This window comes from Schistocerca gregaria, chromosome X, assembly GCF_023897955.1.
Source record: "Schistocerca gregaria isolate iqSchGreg1 chromosome X, iqSchGreg1.2, whole genome shotgun sequence".
NCBI lineage: Eukaryota > Metazoa > Arthropoda > Insecta > Orthoptera > Acrididae > Schistocerca > Schistocerca gregaria.
Window position 1 is genome coordinate 472,733,130 of NC_064931.1, and position 24,645 is coordinate 472,757,774.

Here is a 24,645-nt window from a genome sequence, read left to right on the forward strand (position 1 = left end):
GGCGCGCACTATCTCTGACGCAGAGAGTCTACCCCAGGAATTGAAACATCTGAGAACTGTATTTCGAAAAAAATGGGTACTCAGAGTGGCAGATTCAACCTACTCTCCGCCCATACACTACAGCACAACCTGTGGAGATGGATGAAATCACGAGGGAGGAGGTAAGCAGTGCGTTTATTCCATATACAGGAGCACTCTCGGGGAAAATCACCTGCATTTTGAAGAAACACCGGGATGGAACTGTGTTTTGTCCACTCGTGCACTGGTGGGGAGCGCCAAAGATGACCTCGGTTTGCGGAAGGCCGGCGTGTACCAGATTCTGTGTCAATGTGGCAAGTCCTATGTTGGTCAGACGATGAGTACCGTCGAGGATCGATGCTGTGAACACCAGAGGCACACTCGACTGATGTATCCGAGCAAGTGGGTGGTCGCTGAACATTGTTTGTCGGAAAATCACGCTATGGAGTATGATCGCACGAGGATTCTGGTACAGATGTCGAGATGCTGGGACAGCGTTGTTAGAGAGGCCATCGAAATTTGCACCAGTGACGACCTGTGGCTATAAACTTAGCAACGCTTGGGAACCAGCGATATCGTTAATCACGAGTAAATCGAGCAAACGTATAGTTGTGACGACCACGGCGGACAGAGCCATCACACCGACGTCATCTCAGACGCTGTCGCAATCTGTTGCGTGGCGCGGGGCGCGGACAGCGGAGGGAGCGCGCCGCGGGCGGAGGGTATTTAAATCGGCCGTCGCCGCGACCGAAACCAGTTCCCTCTGAGCAGCCATAGCGTACGGATCTCCGTGACGGTACGTTCACAGGAGCTCAGTCCGTCAGTTCACCTGATGATGGCGACAGGTATGATCGCCAAAATATTGTGCCCGTTGGACACTGTAGACCGGCAGACACTCGTGGATATTTTGAATCTACATCAACATCTACATCCATACTCCGCAGGCCACCTGACGGTGTGTGGCGGAGGGTACCCTGAGTACCTCTATCGGTTCTCCCTTCTATTCCAGTCTCGTATTGTACGTGGAAAGAAGGATTGTCGGTATGCTTCTGTGTGGGCTCTAATCTCTCTGATTTTATCCTCATGGTCTCTTCGCGAGATATACGTAGGAGGGAGCAATATACTGCTTGACTCTTCGGTGAAGGTATGTTCTCGAAACTTTAACAAAAGCCCGTACCGAGCTACTGAGCGTCTCTCCTACAGAGTCTTCCACTGGGGTTTATCTATCAGCTCCGTAACGCTTTCGCAATTACTAAATGATCCTGTAACGAAGCGCGCTGCTCTCCGTTGGATCTTCTCTATCTCTTCTATCAACCCTACCTGGTGCGGATCCCACACTGCTGAGCAGTATTCAAGCATTGGGCGAACAAGCGTACTGTAACCTACTTCCTTTGTTGTCGGATTGCATTTCCTTAGGATTCTTCCAATGAATCTCAGTCTGGCATCTGCTTTACCGACGATCAACTTTATATGATCATTCCATTTTAAATCACTCCTAATGACTACTCCCAGATAATTTATGGAATTAACTGCTTCCAGTTACTGACATGCTATTTTGTAGCTAAATGATAAGGGATCAATCTTTCTATGTATTCGCATCACATTACACTTGTCTACATTGAGATTCAATTGCCATTCCCTGCACCATGCGTCAATTCGCTGCAGATCCTCCTGCATTTCAGTACAATTTTCCATTGTTGCAACCTCTCGATACACCACAGCATCATCTGCAAAAAGCCTCAGTGAACTTCCGATGTCATCCACCAGGTCATTTATGTATATTGTGAATAGCAACGGTCCTATGACACTCCCCTGCTGCACACCTGAAATCACTCTTACTTCGGAAGACTTCTCTCCATTGAGAATGACATGCTGCGTTCTGTTATCTAGGAACTCCTCAATCCAATCACACAATTGATCTGATAGTCCGTATGCTCTTACTTTGTTCATTAAACGACTGTGGGGAACTGTGTCAAACGCCTTGCGGAAGTCAAGAAACACGGCATCTACCTGTGAACCCGTGTCTAAGGCCCTCTGAGTCTCGTGGACGAATAGCGCGAGCTGGGTTTCACACGACCGTCTTTTTCGAAACCCATGCTGATTCCTACGGAGTAGATTTCTAGTCTCCAGAAAAGACATTATACTCGAACATAATACGTGTTCCAAAATTCTACAACTGATCGACGTTAGAGATATAGGTCTATAGTTCTGCACATCTGCTCGACGTCCCTTCTTGAAAACGGGGATGACCTGTGCCCTTTTCCAATCCTTTGGAACGCTTCGCTCTTCTAGAGACCTACGGTACACCGCTGCAAGAATCTGATGATTGTTTCCCTCTAAGCAACACAAACTTCACAAAAGCTTTTTTATATGAATGTGTAGTGTCTCTTCATTCGGACGTGTCAGAAAGAATAGACACCACACATTTATATAATTCGATAGGCCTAGCTGGGCAATGAATCCCCCTTGTTCAGTGCGGATGCACAAATACGTCTGACCTCCTGTGCGAATCTCTGAAGAGCGAATATGCAGGAAATGGACAGCGACTGCGGAGAGGTGGCCCGCGATGGGATCGGTCATGAGGCTAGCCGACGTAGTCGGTGCAGTTGCGGTAACGCTGTGTCCCGGGTTCGAATCACGGTCCGCAACACATTTTCACTCGTCGCCGTTGATTCCGCGTAATCTCGCAATGCAGCTGACAGCAGTCATTCTTCCCTTTTCCTTTCCTTTCTTGCCCTCTCCATCTTCAGTTTGGATGTAAAAACATTTTTACTAACATAAAAGCTGTCAAGAATGCTATCTTCCTAGATATGTTTCTGTTGTTTGTTATCTGATACAAAAAATGGCTCTGAGCACTATGGGACTCAACTTCTCAGGTCATTAGTCCCGTAGAACTCCGAACTAGTTAAACCTAACTAACCTAAGGACATCACACACATCCATGTCCAAGGCAGGATTCGAACCTGCGACTGTAGCGGTCTCGCGGTTCCAGACTGCAGCGCCTAGAACCGCACGGCCACTTAGGCCGGCTTATCTGATACAACCAGTGTGGTTTCCCACGAGGTGACGTACCATCGAGTTTCATTCTGAAAGCCTCAAAAGTGCTTAACGATTACTTCTCGGAATAGTTGGCTGGTAGAAAAACGTTTAGTGCCCTGCTGCATGAGGACGTCGGAATCCGGATATACCTGCAGCGGATTTTTTTGTGCGGAGCAATGTAAAGAAATTGCTTATACCGTGAAACTTAAAGATTTGAAACGTTTTTTTGCGAGGAAGGATAATAGCTGGACTGAAATCAGTCATAAACTGATGAAGTGAACAGAAACATACCATATATTACTAAACCGCTATATCATATCCCAGTACCAGGTGCATACTGCCTAGTTAACGGCTTCCATGGCCAGTTATTGACAGAATTTAGAAATTCAGTGCTGTCACTATCTACTCATATTATATTAAAATTTTAACACAGTAGGACTAGTAATACGTGTAGAAACTGTGTGTTTGTGTTGAGGCAGCGTAAGTGATGGCCCGGTGATAACCGTACTACATTCATGAAGTATTTGAGAATGTGATCACTTAGCAACTTCCAGGAAAATTTACACACAATTTCAATTGCGTACGAGATATTTTCTCGCAGACATCTTCTACAAAATATTGAAAGAAAAAAGGTTTATCGCTTACTACTTTTTCGTTATTATTACAAATTACAGCATCAGGCATACAGTTCTTTATTACACACTTACCAGACAGTAGCCACATATACCACTAAATTTATCTGAAAATTGTATTATTGTAGCCGGCCGCGGTGGTCTCGCGGTTCTAGTCGCGCAGTCCGGAACCGTACGACTGCTACGGTCGCAGGTTCGAATCCTGCCTCGGGCATGGATGTGTGTGATGTCCTTAGGTTAGTTAGGTTTAAGTAGTTCTAAGTACTACGGGACTAATGACCACAGCAGTTGAGTCCCATAGTGCTCAGAGCCATTTGAACCATTTTTTGTATTATTGTACGACATATGGTGGAGGAGACACTTATTTATAAACATTGAGGTGCGTGAGAAACTAACTTCGCTTAAAAAGTAGCGCAAATTAGCCAGACTATCATATATCCAGAGTCTCGTGATGACGGTATAATAACTAGAACTACATACATTTTTTCGATTCCATGTTTAAAGTCCAATACATAACACATTAACTCACTGTAAAGGAATAAAACGTTTCAACCCGTCTTAAAGACGAGAGTTCGAGATTATAAAGGTTAGGAAGTTTCATAGTTTATAATAAATTACTACTGCTATTAATACTACTGCTGCTGCTAGTACTAGTAGCCCTCCTTATCTCTCTGTTGGTGAAACATATTCACATGAATGTGTAATGCAAGAAGCAGCTGAAAAAAAGACATGACGCAGTTGCGAGAAAATATTGTCTGTCTAATATCAGTCGTACGACCAGTCTTCGTTTACATTCTTACTGTAAATTAGTGTTTATGGAAGATCAGTTGGGACTGTCGATGCCCCTGTAAAATTGACATCTTTTTCAGGACCAAGCTGTAATACAAATGATGGGCCAGTTATGCAAAGAGTCAGAGTTGAAGATCCACAGATTTCTGTCCGACTGACTCAAACATTGCGTGTGGGACATGGTGAGTATTACGTGTACTACAGAACTGTAGAAGATCACCGTATGGTTGGTTGTATTTGTTTCATACACAGATAGAATGACTTCAGTAGTTAAGTATTTACTGTAGAGCCAAAGATTAATAGTTTTCGCATTTCATGACGTTCAAAACTACCCATTCATCAACATTAACAGTAACTTGACAGTATTTGCACTCAGATGGTTTTTGTTGAGAGATTGCAGCATATTTTTATAAGAAAAATGTCGTGTAACACTTTGTCGTTTTTCAGTTCAGTTACTAAGAACTTCCTGATATTGTAACTAATATGGTCACCGTATCATTCACATACTACATGAACAGTTATAGCCCGATCACATTTTCGTAGAGCACATTGGTAGTTACATTTGTATTTGTGGGTGCTTCTCCACCTTGTTTGTGCCGCGTTGTTGTTGTCAAGAATATTGCCTCTAACCATGACTCGTAAGGCTTCATGTTTAAAAAAAATTCAGTTGTTTCCTATGATCAGTATGTATAGATTTCTGTTGCTTCTCTTCGAGAACTTCATTTTGTTTCAAGTACACTAGTGCGAAAAGTCGTTTACCATAGAGTAAGATCAAAATGGTTCAAATGGCTCTGAGCGCTCTGGGTCTTAACATCTGTGGTCATCGGTCCCCTAGAACTTAGAACTACTTAAACCTAACCAACCTAAGGACATCACACACATCCATGCCCGAGGCAGGATTCGAACCTGCCACCGTAGCGGTCGCGCTGTTCCAGACTGAAGTGCCTAGAACCGCTCGGCCACAGCGGCCGGCCCAAAGAGTAAATAAATCGAAGGAAATTGAGGCAGCAGTTCTTGTAAATAACCACGAATGTTTCCCCAAAAACTAGAAGTTTGCTGTTTGTATAGGAAATGATTATTACATAATTCAAATAAACAAATGATAAAAAGATAACGAGAAGCTTCTCTTTAGACGATTGATGCCTCTCTCGCGCCCGCTGTTCGCGTTGTTAATGGATAGATCTTTCTGGAAACTATGTACAATCCACCACTCATCACCGTGTGGTTTGTGGAGTGGACAAACAACTGAGGGTGTTTCCCATTATAGAATATCTACCTGCTTATGTTAAAAATCTCATGCATTCGTCAGACTGGTTCAAATGGTTCAAATGGCTCTGAGCACCATGGGACTTAACAGCTATGGTCATCAGTTCCCTAGAACTTAGAACTAATTAGACCTAACTAACCTAAGGACATCACACAACACCCAGCCATCACGAGGCAGAGAAAATCCCTGACCCCACCGGAAATCGAACCCGGGAACCCGGGCGTGGGAAGCGAGAACGCTACCACACGACCACGAGATGCGGGCATCCGTCAGACTATTTGACACATTATCCATAGTAACTTGTGAAAAACAGCATCTAGATCTATTAATCTGGATATAAGTTGGATGAAAGGCCTTACCTGTCTCACATTTTATAGACATAAGTGGTATCCCCAATGGTAGTTAACGAATTGACAGTCTTATCTACTAAAGTACTTCCTAGGTGTCACCAGTAGTTTTTTCCACTCATTGGGTATTATCTCTGATAAAGTATCCTCAGATAAATTATAATTCAGACTATTATTCATTGACTTGTGAATTAAACACAGAACGAGGCAGTCTTCGCTGGGGTCAGAAGCCTATTACGGGTTTAGGAAATTTGGCAGCTTTTTCTTTCCACAGGTGTTCTCTGTACCATTCCTCTTTGCAGTTACGTGCTACCTAAATGCTTTCTATTCCGTCCTCACAAAACTTTAGACAGATAGTTCACACATCATCATCGAGAGTTCATAGCTGTAGTAAGATCGTTCTCCCAGGGATGCGTCAAATTTTAGTACTATATATCCATACGAAAACCACTAACATGATCAAATACATAAAGGAGCTACGAAAACACGTTATTTTACTCAAAGATAAAACATATACAGACCAAAACAGCCCACAAATGAGTAGTGGCTTCGACTACTATGTTAACTGTAGAAAATAAAGGGTGAATGTTATGGGCAGGCAAAAAGGGAAAGAGGTGGGAATGGTAATGTGGGTGGGTAATAATATTGAATGATGAGAAAGTTATTAACTAGCTTTTGTTACTTTAGCAAGAGAGGATAATGGAACTCTATTTGATCCTTGGATATTAATTCATGATTCTGTGGTTCTGTTTCTTGATGGCCAGAATTTCAAGTAATGTATGGACGATAAATAGTTCGGACAAGAAGAGAATAGAAGCTTTCTAAATGTGGTGCTACAGAAGAATGCTGAAGATTAGATGGATAGATTACATAACTAATAAGGAGTTATTGAATAGAATTGGGGAGAAGAGGAGTTTGTGGCACAACTTGACAAAAAGAAGGGACCGGTTGGTAGGACATGTTTTGAGGCATCAAGGGATCTCAAATCTAGCATTGGAGGGCAGCGTGGAAGGTAAAAATCGTAGAGGGAGACCAAGAGATGAATACACTAAGCAGATTCAGAAGGATGTAGGTTGCAGTAAGTACTGGGAGATGAAGAAGCTTGCACAGGATAGAGTAGCATGGAGAGCTGCATCAAACCAGTCTCAGGACTGAAGACCACAACAACAACAACATGTTTTCTGCATTTATTTTCTCTATGGGTAGTGTCACATTTAATATCATGAGGACGACATTTATTCAGAGCTTATTGACCAAAAGTGGAATCTTTCTATTTCAGTATCCAGCTCCTTTCGTGTTCATTCTGTCTAGTAATTATAGCCCCACGTAATTGACCTTCAAATGATTTGCCTCGCAAATTGCAACAAGTCCTGTAAATACCACTCTTTACTAAAGGGGTATCTTGAATTTACTGTTGAACTGAACATAACTATCAGTATTCCTTGGAAAGAAAATTGACAGATATTTCGTGGAAATTTTAGAAATTTTGAAAATTTGCGGTAAGTTCTTATATGTAATGTCTTTAGTTTTGCCCACCCACAAAGAACAGAAACCATTTTTTCTAAATTAAAAAAAATGACGTTTGATTTCCTTTCCACGTTACTAGTTTTTATAAAAATTTTGGTCGCATTGATACCGTAAACATAGTACAATAGAGGAAGTCCCTAAATTTACAGGAGGCCAATAAAACGATTTGCACCCTTTCAATGCCAATTAAATGTGTGAGAATCAATTCTCAATCATTCTGGACTTTAACATGTAAAGGTGTTCCCAAAGATTACCACGTAAAAGTAAAATGCTTAATAAATACAATGAAAATTGAAAGTTGTTCTAAGGTCTTATGGAACCAAACTGCTAAGCTCATCGGTCCCTAAGCTGACGCACTACTTAATCTAACTTAAAGTAACCTACGCTGAGGAAAAAAAACACACACACACACACACACACACACACCCATGACCGAGGGAGGACACGAGCATCCGACGGGGGAGATATTTCGTGGATTTTAGTTTAGTAGCAAGTATCTGTGAAGTACAACATACGGCATAACAGAATGGGGGCCCAGTCGTTTATAGTCCGACTTCCTGGTTGCTGAGAAGGGCGTTGAAGTGCTGGTATCGTCTCTATTTTCTCTGCCAAGTACATTGTCAGTTAGGGTAGCACTATAACCAGTACTGACTCCACTTTCGTCGTCGTCGTCGTCGTCGTCGTTGTTGTTGTTGTTGTTGTTGTTGTTATCAGTCCTGAGACTGGTTTGATGCAGCTCTCCATGCTACTCTATCCTGTGCAAGCTGCTTCATCTCCCAGCACGTACTGCAGCCTACATCCTTCTGAATCTGCTTAGTGTATTCATCTCTTGGTCTCCCTCTACAACTTTCACCCTCCACGCTGCCCTCCAATACTAAATTGGTGATCCCTTGAAGCCGCAGAACATGTCCTAACAATCTATCCCTTCTTCTAGTCAAGTTGTGCCACAAACTCCTCCCTAAGTCTATTAAATACCTCATAATTAATTAGGTGATGTCCTCATCTAATCTTCAGCATTCTTCTGTAGCACCACATTTCGAAAACTTCTATTCTCTTCTTGTCCAAACTATTTATCGTCCATGTTTCACGTCCATATATGGCTACACTCCATACAAATACTTTCAGAAAAGACTTCCTGACACTTAAATCTATACTCGATGTTAACAAATTTCTCTTCTTCAGAAACGCCTTCCTTGCAATTGTCAGTCTACATTTTATATCCCCTCTACTTCGACCATCATCAGTTATTTTGCTCCCCAAATAGCAAAACTCCTGTACTACTTTAAGTGTCTCATTTCCTAATCCAATTCCCGCAGCATCACCCGATTTAATTCGACTACATTCCATTATCCTCGTTTTGCTATTGTTGATGTTCATCTTATATCCACCTTTCAAGACACTGTACATTCCGTTAAACAGCTCTTCCAAGTCCTTAGCTGTCTCTGACATAATTACAATGTTATCGGCGAACCTCAAAGTTTTTATTTTTTCTCCATGGATTTTAATACCTACTCCGAATTTGTCTTCTGTTTCCTCTACTGCTTGCCCAACATACAGATTGAATAACACCGGGGAGAGGCTACAACCCTGTCTCACTCCCTTCCCAACCACTGCTTCCCTTTCATACCCTTTGACTCTAATAACTGCCATCTGGTTTCTGGACAAATTGTAAATACCCTTTCGCTCCCTGTACTTTACCCCTGCCACCTTCAGTATTTGAAAGAGAGTATTCCAGTCAACATTGTCAAAAGCTTTCTTTAAGTCTACAAATGCTAGAAATGTAGGTTTGCCCTTCCTTAATCTATCTTCTAAGATAAGTTGTAGGGACAGTATTGCCTCACGTGTTCCAGTATTTCTACGGAATCCAAACTGATCCTCCCCGAGGTTGGCTTCTACTAGTTTTTCCATTCGTCTGTAAAGCATTCGTGTTAGTATTTTGCGGCCGTGAGTTATTAAACTGATAGTTCGGTAATTTTCACATCTGTCAACACCTGCTGTCTTTGGAATTGGAATTTTTATATTCTTCTTTAAGTCTGAGGGTATTTCGCCTGTCTCATACATTTTGCTCACCAGATGGTAGAGTTTTTTGAAGCCTGGATCTCCCAAGGCTGTCAGTAGTTCTAATGGAATGTTGTCTACTCCCTGGGCGTTGTTTCGACTCAGGTCTTTCAGTGCTCTGTCAAACTCTTAACATTGTATTGTATCAACCATTTCGTCTTCCTCTACATTCTCTTCCATTTCCAGACTATTCTCCTCAAGTACATCGCCCTTGTATAGACCCTCTGTATACTCCTTCCACCTTTCTGCTTTCCCTTCTTTGCTTAGAACTGGATTTCCATCTGAGCTCTTGATGTTCATACAAGTGGTTCTCTTTTCTCCAAAGGTCTCTTTAATTTTCCTGTAGGCAGTATCTATCTTATCCCTAGTGGGATAAGCCTCTACATCCTTACATTTGTCCTCTAGCCATCCCTGTCGATCTCATTTTTGAGACGTTTGTATTCCATTTTGCTTGCTTCATTTACTGCATTCTTTTTATTTTCTCCTTTCATCAGTTAAATTCAATATTTCTTCTGTTACCCAAGGATTTCTACTAGCCCTTGTCTTTTTACCTACTTGATCCTTTGCTGCCTTCACTACTTCATCCCTCAGAGCTACTCATTCTTCTTCTACCGTATTTCTTCGCCCCATTCCTATCAGTTGTTCCTTTATGCTCTCCCTGAAACTCTGTACAAGCTCTGGTTCTTTTAGTTTATCCATGTCCCATCTCCTTATATTTCCACCTTTTTGCAATTTCTTCAGTTTTAATCTATAGGTCATAACCAATAGATTGTGGTCAGAGTCCACATCTGCCGCTGGAAATGTCTTGCAATTTAAAACCTGGTTCCTAAATCTCTGTCTTACCATTATGTAATCTATCTGATACCTTTTAGTATCTCCAGGCTTCTTCGATGTATACAGCCTTTTTTATGATTCTTGAACCAAGTGTTACCTATGATTAAGTTGTGCTCTGTGCAAAATTCTACCAGGCGGCTTCCTCTTTCATTTCTTTGCCCCTGTCCATATTCACCTACTACGTTTCCTTCTCACCATTTTCCTACTACCGAATTCCAATCACCCACGACTATTAAATTTTCATCTCCCTTCACTATCTGATAATTTCTTTTATTTGATCATACATTTCTTCAATTTCTTCGTCATCTGCAGAGCTAGTTGGCATTTAAACTTATACTACTGTAGTAGGCGTGGGCTTCGTGTCAATCTTGACCACAATAAGGCGTTCACTATGCTGTTTGCAGTAGCTTACCCGTACTCCTATTTTTTATTCATTATTAAACCTACTCCTGCATTACCCCTATTTGATTTTGTATGTATAACCCTGGATTCACCTTCCCAAAAGTCTTGTTCCTACTGCCAACGAACTTCGCTAATTCCCACTATATCTAAATTTAACCTATCCATCTCCCTTTTTAAATTTTCTAACTTACCTGCCCGATTGAGGGATCTGATATTCCACGCTCTGATCCGTAGAACGCCAGTTTTCTTTCTCCTGATAACGACGTCCTCTTAAATAGTCCCTGCACGGAGATCCGAATGAAGGACTATTTTACCTCCGGAATATTTTACCCAAGAGGACGCCATCATCATTTAACCATACAGTAAATCTGCATGCCCTCGGGAAAAATTACGGCTGTAGTTTCCCCTTGCTTTCAGCCGTTCGCAGTACCAGCAAAGCAAAACCTTTTGGTTAGTGTTACAATGCCAGGCCATTCAATCACCCATACTGTTGCCCCAGCAACTACTGAAAAGGCTGCTGCCCCTCTTCAGGAACCACACGTTTGTCTGGTCTGTCAACAGATACCCCTCCGTTGCGGTTGCACCTACATTTCCGCTATTTGTATCGCTGAGGCACGCAAGCCTACCCACGAACGGCAAGGTCAGTGGTTCCGGGGGGGGGGGGGGGGGGATGTGGGTGCAGTTTCATTAGCTGTTTATAATTCACTTTCACAGACTGATTTGGTGTGTAGTATAAATAGCAAGTAGTGGTGTAATCTCCCACTTATTCCTACTTGCTGCTTTTGTCCACATTAGTCTTTTATGGAGATTTGAGAGAAGCGAATATTACAATAAAATTTCTAGTTAACTTATCTTTTCAGTAGATTTGGCTTCAGTTCTGATTCTTGAAGCTGAAATTCTCACACTTTAGGTCCTCATGGTTGAATTTATCTAAATAAATGTGAAGATTGTTGTTGCAGAATTTCTGTTGTTACGTTAATATATTTTGTCACATTTTTGTGTATCATACAGTCTCTTGATCTTTCACATTAAGAATGCCGAAATTAGAGGCATGCTTACTACTATCTTACCAGGCGGCAATAACAATATTCCAAAGGGTTTACATTTTTTCTGAAAAAATGCATTTCTATTAACTTCGATCATTATTTCATAAAGGAATAGAGAGATAAACATAGTAAACCGTACTAGACTGCGTAATTAATAATAGAAATTTTAAGTGTGGCAAATAATTCGTAATTTCAAATGTCTCTAAGAAATAATTTTAACTGTACATTAGGAACTAAAACTTATCGGTCATAACATTAAAATAAAGTAATTTATTTTCATAAATTATAGCTTGAAATATAACATACTATATATAAAATTATATGAAAATTTTCAGAAAAGCAGCTGAGATAAAATTGACCTGTCCAAAATTCGAAAAATTTACTGGTATCGACAACTACTGTCGTGGAAAAGTAACGCTAGAGGAGGATGTCCTGTTAGATGCTCCACCAAATTAAGGCTGTATGTTTGTGTGCCACAGGATGCTAGGAATTGGCAGATGTTACTGTGTCTGTGGAAGTTACTTTGCTAAATTTCTTAATTAAATAATTTTTGCTTGCTAATGACGATGGTAATGCCTGAGAAGTTGATTCAGTCTCCTTCCAACTTCAGTGTAAACTGAAGTTTACTGATGTGAGAATTTAAGTGTTGAAAAATTTGGTTGTTTTGTGGTTACCGTTCCATTAGCACAATACATTGTCTACATACCTGTTGCCGTATTGTATTTCAGAATCTATGATCAGAATTACCCATAAACGTTTTAGATAACAAGTCGCTCAGAGGGAATCACATTTTCAATACATCTGACTGACGGTACAGAGCCTGTTGAAATTGGAAATAATTTTGATTTAAGCATGTCTCAGCTGCCAAACTTATGGCGTCTGTCTCGGCAGGATTTTTTTGTAATTTTTTCTGCAATTTTAATGTAACAATTCCTTTAAAATTTCTATTGCCGTGGTGTTTCTGTGTTTTGTTTGAATGTATTCATGTTATCATGAAATATTTCAGAGATTTTGATGTGATTTCCTAGTTCTAGGTGAATTTTGAATAGTTAAACATGGAGGTCCTGCTTTTTTGTATGTAGGCATCTAATTTATTGCTTCAGCCACTCAGTTTCAGCTTTGTGTTTAGCACGTTGGGCTGCAGGTGACATACTGTTTACATTTACATGTTAGGTATTACATAATGTTAGGTATTACATAATGTGAAAGACAGATTCTGTAGAATTTTATATTTAAAATTGTGTGGTGTAACTTTGCTGTAGTGTTCCGCAAATTGTTGTAGAGCTTGCTTGGAAATACCAGGCAGGGCTTCGAGAAAACCATCTTGAGGTTGAAGGTCTTTCGTCGGTGTTTGCTTTAACAATAACATATGATTTTGGACGATGTCCGCCTTTAGCAAAATACAATTTTGTTTTTTGTCCCAGACATGTTTCAATGCAGTTGCAGCATCATCAGTGGTTTTTTTATTATTCTGGCCATTAAACGTAAGGAATGTTATCTACTGTTTAAATACATATAAATATTAGTTTCTAAATCGTAATTACTGATTTTTGAAGAGCACATAAAGTTGTGTATTCATACCTTCTTACCACATGGTGTGGTTTTTCTGCTGTATTGCGTTTTTACAGTGTTGTCTTTCTTTACCGTTTGTCACCTGCAACCATATACAACTTAAAGTATGCAAAAAATTTACGCATAAATTACGATTTTTATAGTGTTATGGTTATGCCTGAGATCAATAATTTATGTGGAAGGTTGTGTGTGTGTGTGTGTGTGTGTGTGTGTGTGTGTGTGTGTGTGTGTGTGTGTGTGTGTGTGTGTGTGTGTGTGTTAAAAAGAGAGAGAGAGAGAGGGGGGGGGGAGTATGTTTGAGGATTTTTCATTATTATTATAATTGTATATACAGGGTATTCTGTTTATCCTCACCACCCTAAATAATTGTTTGTCGAAATGCAAATTACAAAATATTTCAAGCAAATGCTCTTTAGCCATCAGGGGTATATCAATCAGCATGACTGCCTTAGTTGTAGCTTTGTTTTTTACAAAGTTATGAACAGCAGTGTGACTTTTTTAAGTGGCACCCTGTATTTTTTATTCGATGATTCATTTCCTCTTCTAAATACCTCGAAAATGTATCACAGTGTCCATTCACTGAAACACAACGTTGTTAATTACATAACACAACATTGACGTTGAGGTACCCAGCGCTTAGTGCAGGTACTCGGGGTAATGGAACACATCCACTTGGTGATGTTGACAGAGGACAAATTTTAACCTAAGTACGATGCACACCCGTAATTCTGTCAACCATCGTCAGTTGAAGAGTTGTGTGAGTAAAAATTTGGATTTTCAATATTTGCCATAATTATGGACGGAATTTAAAAATTCCAGTGCCCACAATAAGACAAAAGAAAGTGAATTCCTAAGGGACCCAACTGCTGAGGTCATCGGTCCCTAGACTTACACACTACTTAAACTAACTTACACTAACTTATGCTAAGAACAACACACACACCGATGCCCGAGGGAAGACTCGAACATCCGACGGGAGGGGCCGCGCAATCCGTGACATGGCGCCTCTAATCGCACGGCCACTCCGCGCCGCCCACAATAAGACAAGTAAAACATTTAGAAGCAGTGTGTTTTTCTGGAGACAGCGTAATAGACTTCGCACAAATATCTGAATTATATTCACCCAGTATTTGAGCATGAGATCACTTAGCAACTTCCAATAAAGTTTACCCATAATTTCAACCCTTAAGAGGGTTTTTCTCTCTGACATCCTCCACAAAATAATGAAATGGCGAAACGTTCATCACATACTGCTTTTTCGCTGTTTAAATAAACTCCAGCATCAGGTATGAAGTTTTATTAAATGCCTACTACCGACTTTCTGCTACACACTTTCCAGACAGTACCCACATATACCATTGAATGTACCTCCAAAATTGTATCATTTTTTCGTCACACTGATCAGGACATACGTATTCGTAAACACTGAGATGTGTGGGAAAATAGCTTTAGCTTAAAGTGGAGCTCAAAATAGCCAGACTATCGTACAGAGTTTCGTAATGAGAGCACTTACCGACTTCCAGAACAAAGTATAATTTCGAAACTTAACTACATTTTTTCTCTATTACATGCTTAAATTCCATTATGTAGCGCATTAATCCATTTGTAAAGTAATCCAAAGTTTTCAACCGGTTTTATACATGGGAGTTCGATTTTTAAAGAATAGGAAGTTTACTGGTTTATAATAAATTACTACTACTTTCCGTCCTAATCCTCTCTGTTAGGTAAAACATATTCATATGTATATGTAATACAACAAGAAGCTGCAAAAAACGTTGTCACAGTTGGGTGAGAATATTTGGTTTCAAACTTCGAACATTAACACAGTAGGAATCGCATTAAAATTTAATCATTTTACTGATGATAATTTGCTCTGATCTGTCAATCGTATGACCACTCTTAGTTTACATTCTTTCTGTAAATTATTGTTTCTGGAAGATCATTTGGGACTGTCGATGCCTCTGTAAAATTGACGTCTTTTTCAGGACCAAATGGTAATACAATTCCTGTTCCAGTTCCTCCTAACGCTGGAGCTGAGGCCCCGCAGATTTATGTCCGTGTAACTCAACGTATTCGTATGGAACCTGGTGAGTAGTATGTGTGCTGCAGACGAGTAACAAATGTCAAGACTTGCGCATGGCACGACACAGAAGCGGCATATCTGTATGAGGTCACTGTATGCTTGGATGTATTTGCACACGACAAAAAAAGTTTTCCATTATCCCGGTTCCCAGAATTCGTGAAGATATATGTTCGCTGTGGATATTGTATCACAGACACAGTCCCTTTGACTTTTCAGAGATGTCACTAAACCCGCCCAAAGATGTAAACAACCATGCATGAGCAGCCCCTATTAGACGGAGGCAGCCGATCACTTCCAGTCATTCCAACAGGAAGGAGGTACACGGCTCGTCTTGTCTGTAGTTCAACCATGCCCAAACGGTTAATACCTCGGTTCGATCGCGTCCCCATTTTTAATTTGTGCCAGAAAGGGCTGTCAACATGGGTAGTGTCCAGGTGTCCCGGAGTGAACCAAAGCGATGTTCCTCGGACATGTAGGATATACAGAATGACAGGAATTGTCGATGACGTGCCTCGCTCAGGCCGCCTAATTCTACTACTGCAGTGGATGACCGTTACCTACGGATTATGGCTCGGAGAAAACCTGACAGCAACGTCACCATGTTGAACAATGCTTTTCCTGCAGCCACAGGACGTCGTGTTACAACTCAAACTGTGAACAATGGGCTGCATGATGCGCAACTTCACTGCCGACGTACATGGTGTAGCAACGGCACCATGCAGCGCAGCACAGATGGGCCCAACAACATGCCGAATTGACCGCTCAGGATTGGCATCACGTGCCTTTAACCAGACAATTATCGGGCCCTGTTTGGAGGCAGGCTGAATGCCTTAGACACATTGTCCGGCGAGTGCAGCAAGGTGGAGATTCCCTGTTGTTTTCGGGTGGCATTATGTGGGGCCAACATACGCCGCTGGTGGTTATGGAAGACACCGTAACGGCTGTACAACAAGTAAATGCCATCCTCCGACCGATAGTGCATCCATCTCGGCAGCAGAGTGGCGAGGCATTCATCCTCATGGACAATTCGCGCGCCCATCGTGCACATCTTTTGAATGACTTCCTTCAGGATGACGACACTTGTGGATAATATGTCACGACGAATACAGGCATGCATCAATGCAAGAGGACGTGCTACTGGGTATTAGAGGTACCAGTATGTATAACAAGCTGGACCACCACCTCTGAAAGTCTCGCTGTTTGATGGTACAATATGCAATGTGTGGTTTTGGGCGGAAATGATGCTTATGTTGATCTCTATTCCAATTTTATATACAGGTCCAGGAACTCTCGGAACCAAGGTGTTGCAAAACTTTTATTGATGTGTGTGTTTCATACACTTCAGTAGTTAACTATCTACTTCAAAGCCAAAGATTAACACGTTTTCACATTTCGTGACGTTCAAAACTACTCATTCGTCAACATCCACAGTTACCAGGCAGTATTTGCTCTTTGCTCATGCTTTGTTAAGAGCTTGCTGCATATTTTGATTGTACATACTGCAAAACACTTCGCAGTTTTCAATAGAGATACTAGAAAATTTCTGATATTGCAGCTAATATGTTTACCGAGTCATTCACATACTACGTGAACGGTAATAACGCTATCACATTTCCGTAGAGCACTTTTGGGTGATTCTCCACCTAGTTTGTGCTGCGTTCTTATAGTCTAGAATATTGCCTCTAATCATGGTTCGTAAGAAATCGTGTTTTAAACAGTTTGAATTGTTTTGCGTGTGATGAGTATGTGTAGAGTTCATGTTGTTTGTCAGTGAGAACGTAATTTTCTCACAGGTACACTACCGCGAAACCGCTTAAACCATGAAATAGCTAGTTCGAAAGAAAATAAGGTAGCTGGCTTTGCAAATAACCACTAAGATTTCACCGCGAACTGGAAGTTTACCGTTTATTTAGGAAATGATTACTATATAATTCGAACAGGTGTGCGATCATTACATAACGATAAGCTTCTCTTTAGACTCTTGATGTCTTTCTTTTGCATGCGATTTTCGTCTACCATTTGATAATAGAATGGGAAGATAATTCTTGTAACTATGTACATTCCACTACTCATCACCCTGTTGGTTGTGGAGTGGAGACACAACTAAGGATGCTTTTTGTCGTAGAATATCCACCTGCTTTGAAGTGGGTCACATACCTTCTTAGCAGAGATGAATGATCATAAACTATCTGTCAAGATTTCGCGTCGATTTCCAGTAATGGAAGACATTCACATTAGGCAATTTCGTGGTCGACCAGAAGAAACCATTCGGGACAGCATCGGTATCTGATCCTAACGACACTACGAAATCCACTGTTCGACGCATGTTACAGCGGAAATTCTCTTCGAAAGCTCTTTCCCACGCCACAGAAAAAGGTGTAAAGTAATATTCTTTAAATGTTGGTTTTTTTAATCTGGCAGGAACAAATGTTAAAAATTTCTTGCGTGCGTCAGTCAGACTGACAGTGTGCCCAATGCACCTTAGCTAAAACTGCGCCTCGATGTACTCCTCTTTTTGGGTAAATTTGAATGATCTCTCTTACGCTTCTTACTTTTTATAGAAGTAAGTGATACCGAACTTTAGTTTACGAATTGACAGTCTTGCCTATCAAAGAACATCCTAGGTGCCACCAACAATCTTGTCCACTCATTTGAATATCTTTCTTGATAAAGTAACGTGAGATTAGTTATGCTTAATACTAGTATTAACTGACTTGAGAATTTCATATTGAATGTGACAGTGTCTTCGTCGGGGTGATAGGCCTAGTTCAGGTTCAGGAAATTTGGCTGCATTCTGCCTTAACAAGTATTCTCGTTACCATTCGTCTTTGCATTTACATGGTAACTAAATGGTAACACATGTGTCGATACTCATCAATTTTGGATAGATAAATAAACAATGTGTGATTCATATTAAATGCTGAAATAAACAGTACTAATTATCCACAACAATATTTATTTTATGATTGGTTGTGGACCGGGTACTTCTGCTTTCTAGGCCATCCTCAGATAATTCAAAACTAGATAGATAATTCACACATCATCGTAGAGAGCATATAGCTGCAGGAGGATTGTTTTTCCAGAAATATGTCACAATGTAGGACTAAACATCTACGCGAAAACCACAGGCGTTTTGAAATCAAAGACGCCCCGAGCAGACATCATTTTACACTACAATAAAAGATAAAAAGTCTAAAAATGTACAGACCAAAACAGTACACAACTGAGTAGTGGTGTGGTTCAAATGGCTCTGAGCACTATGCGATTTAACTTCTGAGGTCATCAGTCGCCTAGAACTTAGAACTAATTAAACCTAACCAACCTAAGGACATCACACACATCCATGCCCTATGCAGGATTCGAACCTGCGACTGTAGCGCCTAGAACCGCACAGCCACTCGGGCCGGCGGTAGTGGTGTGGACTACTAAGTTACATGTAAAAGGTAACCTGACAATGTGATTAATTGGCAAAAAGGGAGAGGGTCGGGCCAGGTAGGAGAAGGAATTCATTATAATATCCGTGGGAAACAGTTACACTGCCTACAACAAACATATTATGTTATGGTGAGAAAATTATTAACTGTCGTTTGTTTGTTCCGTGGACATTATCACATTTACTGTCACAAAAATGACATTCACTCAGAACATGTTCAGCAAAGGAGGAATCTTTCTCTTTCATTATCCAGCACCTTTCATGCTCAGTCAATCCAGTAACCCCCATGCTCTATGGATCATATCGTATTTATCATCACAAAAATAACATTCATTCAGAGCACGTTTAGCAATAGTGGAATCCTTTGTTTTCAGTACCCAGGTCCTTTCATGTTCAGTCAGTCCAGTAACCATAGCGCTAGGTAACTGACATACATATAGTTTGCCACGCAGTTTCCTGGAAATCATATACATTCTGCTGTGTTTTAAAGGAATAATTTTGGCTTTACTGTTGAACAAAAAGTTGGTAATAGTATTCCTAGTGTAGAAACCTGAAGTATGTGAACTGTATTTTAGTTTGGTGACAAATATATGTGAAGCCCCACCTACATACAGCAAGGTGGCCCATTTGTTGTCATTGCGATTTAATGCCTACTGAGAAGGATTTACATGTGCTGTTATCCTCGCGCTTGTTTCTATGAAGTTTGTCATCAGTTAGGGTAGGACTGTAATCAATATTGCTATAGTTATTTATCATTTACTTTCAGAATCTGATTAGGTTTGTAGTATAGATAGCAGGGAGTGCTACATGGAGTCGAAGGCTGTATGTTTGTGTGACACAGAATGCTAGGAACTGGCACGTAGTAATTACTGTACTGTATGTCTTAAATTTATTATTTTTGCTTGTTAATACATATAGCAATGTCTGAAAAGTTGATTTAGTTTCCTCCCGATCTCATTCAAAACTTAATTTTATTGAGGTGCGAATTTAAATGTTAGAAAAATTTGTTTGTCTGGCGGTACCTATCACCTGGCGCAGCACATCGTCTACATACCTAGTCCCGTATTTTACTTTGGAACTCTCAGGGCACTTTATCCAAAAATGATTGTTCAGAATGATTTATAAGCATTTCAGCTAATAAGGGGCTGTGAGGAAGCCCTGTCGTTACTACTTCTGACAGAGAGTACAGAGCCTGTTGAAATAGGAACTGGTTTTGATTTAAGCATGCCTCATCTACCAATCTTACACTATTGGCCATTAAAATTGCTACACCACGAAGATTACGTGCTACAGACGCGAAATTTAACCGACAGGAAGAAGATGCAGTGATATGCAAATGAAAAGCTTTTCAGAGCATTTACACAAGGTTGGCGCCGGTGGCGACACCTACAACGTATGGCATGAGGAAAGTTTCCAACAGATTTCTCATACAAAAACAGCAGTTGAGCGGCGTTGCCTGGTGAAACGTCTTTGTGATGCCTCGTGTAAGGAGGAGAAAAGCGTACTATCACGTTTCCGACTTTGATGAAGGTCGGATTGTAGCCTATCGCGACATTGCTGTTTATCGTATCGCGACATTGCTGTTCGCATTGGTCGAGATTCAATGACTGTTAGCACAATGTGGAATCGGTGGGTTCAGGAGGGTAAAACGGAACGCCGTGCTGGATCCCAACGGCCTCTTATCACTAGCAGTCGAGATGACAGGCATCTTATCCGCATGGCTGTAACGGATCGTGCAGCCACGTCTCGATCCCTAAGTCAAGAGATGGAGACGTTTGCAAGACAACAACCATCTGCACGAACAGTTCGACGATGTTTGCAGCAGCATGGACTATCAGCTCGGAGACCATGGCTGCGGTTACCCTTGACGCTGCATCACAGACAGGAGGGCCAGCGATGGTGTACTCAACGACGAACCTGGTTGCACGAATGGCAAAACGCCATTTTTTCGAATGAATCCAGGTTCTGTTTACAGCATCATGATGGTCGCATCCGTGTATGGCGACATCGCGGTGAACGCACATTGGAAGCGTGTATTCGTCATCGCCATACTGGTGTATCACCCGGCGTGATGGTATGGAGTGCCATTGGTTACACGTCTCGGTCACCTCTTGTTCGCATTGACGGCACTTTGAACAGTGGACGTTACATTTCAGATGTGTTACGATCCGTGGCTCTACCCATCATTTTATCACTGCGAAACCCTACATTTCAGCAGGATAATGCACGACCGCATGTTGAAGGTCCAGTACGGGCCTTTCTGGATACAGAAAATGTTCGACTGCTGCCCTGGTCAGCACATTCTCCAGATCTCTCACCAATTGAAAACGTCTGGTCAATGGTGGCAGAGCAACTGGCTCGTCACAATACTCTAGTCACTACTCTTGATGAACTGTGGTATCGTGTTGAAGCAGCATGGGCAGCTGTACCTGTACACGCCATCCAAGCTCTGTTTGACTCAATGCCCAGGCGTAACAAGGCCGTTATTACGGCCAGAGGTGGTTGTTCTGGGTACTGATTTCTCAGGATCTATGCACCCAAATTGCGTGACAATGTAATCACATGTCAGTTCTAGTATAATATATTAGTCCAATGAATACCCGTTTATCATCTGCATTTCTTCTTGGTGTAACAATTTTAAGGTCCAGTAGCGTATATTCTTTGTCTCAACTGCACTTTTTCAGGTTATATGTAACAATTTCTTTCAATCTTCTGTAGCTTATCTAACAGAAATATTGGAAAATAAGCTAACGAGAGGAGCGCTAGGGGAATTAGTACATCTTTTAGTTGTTTGACCAATTTTAGTATATCAGATATTCCAAATATTAAATTTAAAATGAAATCCAGACCATTAGCTGCTTAGAGGCGTTGATAAACATGAACTGGGACACTTGAAAATGTGTGCCCCGACCGTGACTCGAACCTGTGGTCGCCAGCTTACATGGCAGACGCTGTACCCGACAGAGCCACCGAGGACACAGAGGATAGTGCGACTGCAGGGACTTATCTCTGGCACGCTCCCCGTGAGATCCGTATTTCCAACTTACTGTCCACACACTACATTTGTAGTGCCGCTGCCCACTATACTCATTACTCGCGGCAGTCAGTCTACCGATTCCCGTAAGAGTTTGAGCAATGTGAGTGCATCCGCACTAAAGAACATCATTGGCTGGTAAGCCTTATCTATATGGAGATGGTATCTGTTCTTTCGGACATGTCTGAAAGAACAGATACCATTTTCTGATTCTCATATTCCCAATACTGGTCTCGAAAGGTCCTATGTATTTTTGAAACAAGCTTTGTACAGTTATAAACTATCTTTAATTTTGTGTAAATTATAGTTTCAGCCTTTCGTTGTCTTATAATGGCCTTAATAGCATAAATCCGCTAAACAACTATCAAAAATAAATATTGTTGTGGATCATCAGCACTGTGCATTTCAGTTTTTAATGTTCCTGTGTTCCTCCAGGTACCGACTCAATACTCCAAAGATGTTAATACATGTGGTAACGTCCTGCTGTACTATACTGGTTTTTGTAGAACTCATTACTATCCATTTCTCAAAAAAAAATATACCAACTAGACGAACATCCTTATATTAATATTTGCTGTATGATATGGGATGTAAGCTGGGGAAGTCGTTCGACGTATTGGACCGCAAGCGTTCTGCGAATGGCGACGACGAAGTCTTCCGATAGGCTGCACAGCATTCATTCAGAAATATTTTGTGGACTCCTCGAGTCCATGTATTTGGATAACGATCGTACGCTGACACTAGAGGAGTGTAGCAGACGTAGCACGCAAACTTCTTCGGCGCCGACTCGGCAAGCGTGGAGAAGGGGGGGGGGGGGGGGGGGGGGATTCAGAGATTAATCAAAGCTCGAAATCTGGTTTGAACCGTCGTCCTCCCGAATACGAGACCACTGTCGTATCTTTGAAAATTTAAAATATTGGTTTAATGCATCGCGTAGTCTCCGTAGTCTCCTCCCTTTTGAGTACTGTGCACAGAACGGTGATAGAATTAAGTTGAACTGTGAAGAAAGCCTTCTTTTTGAGGTTGTTCAACTCTCACCTCGTATTGGCTTGAATTTCGGTTCCGCTGTCAACTCGTCGATCCATCATGTGAATTTCTGCACTTTGTCGTTTTGTGGTAGTTTCGTAATGAAAACACGAGGTCTCATCGTTCTGATGATTTTTCAGAAAAGAATATTCCGCAAAGACACCGTCATTTTGAACGCAAAACTGCACAAAGCGAGCGCTGCCAAAGGAATTTAAAACCCTGGTTTGCAGAGCAATTCCGGGAAGATCACACACACACACACCACACACCACACACCACACACCACACACACACACACACACACACTCTACTAACGCCACCACACGAAGAGAGATGACCATCGTCAGACGTTACCGATGTTGAAAATTAATAACCAAAGGGTGAGGTAGCATGGAGAGACCAGGAGTCCACGCAGAATTTAAGCGGAAACTTCTATATCTATTTAATACGTTACTTGCTAATTTAATTTCAACTGTTTCCGTAATAACACTATTCCATCAGTTGGAAGTGCATGCCAGAATCTCCGTGCTTTAGATGGTGGTCGAAAAACACATTTCACATCATATTTCCGCAAACTACGATCACTACCGTTGGAAACGCTCCCTGCGTGAGGTAAAAAACTGTAGGCTTTTGAGCGAACTCTGTGTTAGCGCCATTCACCCGTTGTACGGTTACGGTCGGTAGCGCAATGCACGTCTGATTAGTCTTTCAGTATACACATTCTGACAAAAGGTGACTTCAAGATGGGCTAACTCAGCTATCACTGTTGGGAACTTGGATGACGTGGGCCATGCCTAAAAAGATACGAAGTACCCCTTCACGCTGAACCGTATGGCGTCAGTAATGAACTTGTAGATACAAGTGAGTGGTAGTAGTGTTTCTATAAGAGCCATCTCCCACGTACCATCAACCTTCCATCTCCGCAATACATCAAGTAAGGGAGGGTAACCATCCCTTTTCATTTCTATCATGAAAGGAATATTTGGGTGGACTGAATGTATGTGCTGGTCTGCTGCTCGAGATAGTCTCCCTTCGTACTGATGCCGAAACAGTCTTCCATCCTGATCATTCCAAATATCTTCTAATTCTCTGAGAAATTCTTTATCCTTAAGCGTGTACTCTTGTTTAGATTGAAGCGTGTCACAAGCTCTACACTTTTTTTCGTCACATTGCACACACAAGAGTTTTTAGTTACCGTTGTCAATGTGATGTTCAAGCTTATCCACAGTGAATATTTTAGAGTACGTGACGTAGTATTAATTTTATTCAAATACAGATAACAGAGGCCAGTTACTTTTCATAAACTACGAGGGTAGTATCAAAAGTAAGGTCTCCTATTTTTTTTATAAGTACAATGGTTTACATCACTTCACAGCTTGAACATTTAGCTATTTTTCGACATAATCACCATTTCTGTCGATACATTTTTGTACACGATGTGGCAGTTTCTGTATGCCCATGTCATAGCAGCTCGCCGCCATGCTATTCAGAAAGCTACTAACCTCATCTTTCACCTCGTCGTCCGAGCTGGATCGCTG

General features: G+C 41.3%; 1 protein-coding gene across 7 annotated transcripts in view; it reads left to right on the forward strand.

Moving 5' to 3' along the window:
- Positions 1-24,645, forward strand: part of LOC126298740 (uncharacterized) — a 374,620-nt gene that overhangs the window by 314,629 nt on the left and 35,346 nt on the right. For 5 of the 7 annotated variants that reach the window (XM_049990178.1, XM_049990184.1, XM_049990180.1 and 2 more), the window contains 2 exons: positions 4,559-4,660; positions 15,517-15,618. In XM_049990178.1, coding sequence (XP_049846135.1) covers positions 4,559-4,660; positions 15,517-15,618 — 204 coding nt within the window. The remainder of the gene's footprint in view (positions 1-4,558; positions 4,661-15,516; positions 15,619-24,645) is intronic. The other 2 variants (XM_049990179.1, XM_049990183.1) reach the window with 2 other exon arrangements.